We start from the raw sequence: 4767 nt of genomic DNA, 5'->3' as shown, positions 1-4767 counted from the left end.
GATTGGACCCAGGCGCTAGATACCTCGTAGCTCTAGCGCTGAAGAGAGAAGAATAGAGGTGATTCCCTCTCTTTGAGTACTGCTAAAGTACTCTGTAAGAGAGAGAGAGAGAGAGAGAGAGTGCACGAGACTTCAGAGCTATAATAATGCTGGGATTGCAATAAGACTCTGAATGAAAGATGCTGAAATATTGAAAACAAGGGTATCTCTCTTCAATAGATGGTAAATCGAGTCTATGAATTATATAAACAGATATAAAAGATGCACGTACCATACGTATTTCTTATCAAAGTCACTTTGCGTTGGAAAAATTAATAATTGGCACTCTAATTTCTGGTTCGTTTCGATAAACAGGTAAACACTTGATATAGTCATCTATTTAGGACCTATGTACATACATCCTATATTTATACTCGCATAAAACTCCACCCCATTTCTGGTTAAAATTGTTTGATTTTTAGTTATCTACGACGCACTGGTACGTGCCACGTGCCACATGAGGGATGGATGTGCCAGGGGCAGCTGAGGCCTGACGAAACAGAGTATCTTCCAAGTGCATTAGAGGAGAGGAGGAGGGGGGGGTGGAGCCCAAATGGTGCTGCGGAGAGTGGAGTGATGTAAGAGTGGATGCAACAGCAGCAGCAGCAGCAGCGATGCGTAATGTACTTCGTCGTAGTTTTTCCCTGTGTCTGTGTGTTGTAGCCATAAATTTTTATGGGTATCATGAACCAAACAGCGGGTGGCGGTTGTTGTTCTTGGTAAAAGTGGGCGGGGAAACGGTTGATTAAAGTGCTGATGAGGGGGCGGGCCAACACAGACAATGTGGAGGTGGAGCAGGGCTGGGCAGGGCAGGGAGTGAAGCAACATGACGCCCCTGATTTAGACTTCAATTCCTAAAGATGCTGCACAGATGAGACATAAGATTCCTCAGTTGGTAACAAATCAAAGAAAGATTAAACCGTTTGTCGAGTGGGGGTTTTTTCAAGAGGTCCCATCATCAACTCATTTACTTCCTCTAGTCCCATGATCAAATACCCATCAAAATTGCAGAAATGCGAGTATTTATGGCCAAAAATAAACCATCATCGAGCCACCACCTCTGACAACAGGTCATCATCAATTATGCGATTGCAAAAAAAGTTAAGAGTCCGAAATGAACTGAAGTGCGACAGCGTATATCTTTTTGTATATAAATAAAACAAAAGGTGCCTCTGCACTCATCCTCTGTCGGCGTGAATGAGGCGTCGGACAGGTCTGTAGTCGCTAGTCGGCAGTCGGCGGTCGGCGGCGTTGGCCACTTAATCAAAAAGTCAGAGACATGAGCAAACATTTCGCTCTTTCTCTCTCTCTAGTGATAACAGCAATTAGCGGCATTACACAGCAGGTGAGGGAAAAGCCCTCGACTCTATGAGGCACTCTCCACTCGGCTGAGAGCCGTACTTAGAAGCGATTTACTCATGTGTTCGCTTTTGGCCAGAAACAGATAACGGAAGAGACGCCAACACCGCGCTCCCCGGAACAATAATTGCCTGAACAAGCTGTCATGAGTGGCAAATGAATTAAAAGCCCCCACCAATTAAAATAAATAAGTTAGTAATAGATATTACGCAGAACGAACAGGGGACCCGAACCGCACGGCACCGCGAATCCATCCGCAAGAATAGTCCAACGAGAAAAGGCCAAGCGGCTGGCCGCGAATACGCAGCGGGCAAAAAAGAAAATCTAATTAATTTCTCGTGATAAAAGAAAAAATAGTTCCGTGCTAAATATGACTCAGAGAAAAGTGGATATTCTCGTGTCACTGGGTCTGATCTGTTGGCTGAGATTAGCGACAGCAAGCGCATTGGATCTAAGACATCTGCAGATGAATTTGGGTAGGTCGGAAGGTCCTTTACGAGTCCTTGGGACTTGGGATATTATGCAATTGGTGGACAGGGATTACCACTAATCGAATACAATTATAGCAGGGGCTTTTTATAAAATTTTCTTCAGATCATTCAAGAACATTTTTTATCCAATAAAAAATATTTAAAATTATAGAAAACTAGAAACAATTTTTTTATTTATGGTTCTATAAAATAATTTCACAAGAGCTTTTATCTACTAGTTCTACGAGGTTGACCTTAGAACCTATATAATTTCATAATAACTTTGTTGATTGCATCGCTAGCTGATGTGAAATTTCTATATTTTCCTTATATAATGTTATTTTTCCCGTTTATCCGTACAGCTGGCAATGGTTCCATTATGCTGGCTTCCTCTTCTAACCCAGACGCTTACAACATCACAGTCAACCTCACGGAGTCCCCATCTTTAAGCACTTGTCCGTCGTTGGCCAATGCCGATTCGCTAACCCAAACGGAGCTGATCGCTCGCCTGACCGACAGCTGTCGCTACGATCGCCTGGAACCACCCACTACTCTTTCGGATAGCGGGGATTCTGACCCCGTGGATGTGTACGCGCGATTCTACATATATGTGCTGAAGAACCTGGACTCGAGCGACCTGCAGTTCATGGTGCAGGGACTGCTGCAGTTCCGCTACGTGGATCCTCGATTGGCATTCACCAACTATGCGCCCAGTCGTAAACAGCCCGTGATGGGGCAGGCGATTCTCAGGCAGTCGCTGTGGGTGCCGCACATCTTTCTGGCGAACGAGCAGAGCTCCACTGTGCTGGGTACCAACGAGAAGGATATGCTGACGACCATTTATCCCGATGGGACTGTGCTCATTTCGACGCGGATTCAGGCGACGCTCTACTGTTGGATGAACTTCCAGAAGTTCCCATTCGATGAGCAGAAGTGCACCACCATCCTGGAGAGCTGGATGTACAACACCTCGGTGCTGCAGCTCCACTGGGAGGTTACGAACCCCGTCAGCTTCGACAGTCAGCTGCAGCTGACGGAATACAATCTGATCGGATCGCTGTACAATGAGTCCATCGTAGTCTCAGACGAGTTTTCCATGTCCCACGGTGCATTGGAGGGAAACTACAGCACCCTGAGTTTCACGGTGTTGCTGACCCGAGAGGTGGGCTACTACGTGATTGACTACTTCTTGCCCTCGATCATGATAGTGACCATCTCGTGGGTGACCTTCTGGCTGCAGGCCGATCAGACCCCGGCTCGCACCACCCTCGGTTGCACCACCCTGCTGTCGTTCATCACACTCTCCCTGTCGCAGGAGAACAACCTGTCGAAGGTTAGCTATGTCACAATGTCGGAGGTGTGGTTCTTGGTCTGCACCATCTTCATCTTTGGCAGCCTCGTCGAGTTCGCCTTCGTCAACACCATCTGGCGGCGCAACAACAACCTGGAGCTGAAGAAACGCACCACCAAATACATTGTCAAGTCGACATTTGTCCCAAATCTGAAGCGCAACCGCCGGGGCTACAATCGCAGCCAGAGCACCATGAGCACCACCAGCATGGACAAGGGCTGTAGTGCGAACAACACCGTCATCACCATTGAAACCCCCATCATCATTGGCAATGGCGGTCTCAGTCGCGAGAACTCCTCCGTAAGTCTTGCGGAATCGGAAATGGGCTCTGCCTCGACGGCAAATCTGACCGATTCAGAAAAGGAGAAGCCTGCCCAGACATTCGCCACCATGACACCCAAGGAGGTATCCCTGTGGATAGATCGCAAGATGCGTTTCGTCTTTCCACTGGCATTCATATTGTTCAATGCCCTGTTCTGGACTTTGGTCTACTGCCTGTAGGTTTTACATAGGAAGAGGAGCAAAACTGTGATCCATCCAATGCCTCATTATGAAATAGAATTTTTGTTTAAGTCCAGTGTAAGGTAGTCTGTATTTTCTTCTAATAAATTATATATACTTTGATAGACTAAATAGCATTTCCTTCCTGGGCGACTCAACACCTCCACCAAACTTAAGCCTCACGCACGTACAAAACTGATAAATTTGTGTCTATTAAGGGGCAGCACATAAAAATAGGAGTTGGGCCAACACACAGAAGGAGTCTCTGAAGGAGGACTGCCCCACGATATTTGTATCAATGAAAAAATCATAATGCCAGCACGCCCCAGCCGCAGCTCCCAGTTGCTGGAGCGTTTTCTCTGCTCAATTTTTAATTAATTGCCCATGATGATGGGACTGTTGAAAACTCTTGACTCCGTTGCTTCTGGTGTCTGTCTACGTCTACTGGGAGATGGGGAAGGAGAAGCTGGTTCTGCTTCTCGGGGATTGTTCTGTTCTGTGGACTCCGGTCTTGTCTTGATAAATTAACAGCACATGCAACACTTAAATTGATTTTAAATTGCCTTATAAATGAACTTCAATTCGCTGGGCCATAAACAATGTGGAAAAAGTTGGGCATTTTATTGCGATCGATCGCTAGCTAGATGCCAAATAATTTCGCTTTGGCCAGTAAGAAGAGGAATTAATTTCAAGTGTCCATAACTCAGATCGATTCGATGCTGTGGCAGACAGCCCTGCCAGCCCAGTTTCTTCCAGATCACCGCATTATTATGCAAAGCCAATATCTGGCCATCAATCTCAGTCGCCAGAGCCACAGCCACAGTAACTCTCAAACTGTTTCCCGAACTCGTTTTGCCTCCTGTCTGGGTCTGTTCGCCTGCCTTCCACTTTCGGCCGCGAGGTGTACATAATGAGATGTAATCTGTCAAAATTAAGTGTATCGCTGGACCACAGTCTGTCCAGGACAGAGACAGACCAGACCACTCACCGCCTGGCCACAGCCACCGCCTGCCCCGCCTTTATCCCTTTCTGAGGAGGCCAGTTTCA

At 46.7% G+C, this 4767-nt stretch overlaps 1 protein-coding gene across 3 annotated transcripts; it reads left to right on the top strand.

Moving 5' to 3' along the window:
- The first annotated feature begins 1265 nt into the window (after window positions 1–1265).
- LOC108156234 (glycine receptor subunit alpha-4) lies at window positions 1266–3844 on the top strand. 3 transcript variants are annotated; one of them, XM_033389974.1, is made up of 4 exons: window positions 1266–1384; window positions 1484–1874; window positions 2231–3201; window positions 3264–3537. In XM_033389974.1, exons 2-4 carry the CDS (start codon window positions 1769–1771, stop codon window positions 3441–3443), a joined length of 1257 nt encoding a protein of 418 aa, XP_033245865.1. In that variant the 5' UTR covers window positions 1266–1384; window positions 1484–1768; the 3' UTR covers window positions 3444–3537. The 3 variants fall into 3 exon arrangements, with proteins under 3 accessions (XP_033245865.1, XP_017143070.1, XP_017143069.1); XM_017287580.2 differs by having other exon boundaries at window positions 1267–1384; window positions 2231–3843; XM_017287581.2 differs by lacking the exon at window positions 1484–1874 and having other exon boundaries at window positions 2231–3844.
- Window positions 3845–4767: the final 923 nt, after the last annotated feature.

The sequence above is a fragment of the Drosophila miranda genome, chromosome 2, assembly GCF_003369915.1.
Source record: "Drosophila miranda strain MSH22 chromosome 2, D.miranda_PacBio2.1, whole genome shotgun sequence".
Lineage (NCBI taxonomy): Eukaryota > Metazoa > Arthropoda > Insecta > Diptera > Drosophilidae > Drosophila > Drosophila miranda.
The sequence above is the reverse complement of the archived record's forward strand: the minus strand, read 5'-3'. Positions and strand labels throughout refer to the sequence as shown.

Bases quoted from the DNA above. Each gene is read 5' to 3' on its own strand.
- LOC108156234 (XM_017287580.2), top strand. From the start codon at position 1,769: ATGACTCAGAGAAAAGTGGATATTCTCGTGTCACTGGGTCTGATCTGT. The intron at 1,875-2,230 runs GTAGGTCGGAAG...TTATCCGTACAG, and splicing joins ACATCTGCAGATGAATTTGG to CTGGCAATGGTTCCATTATG.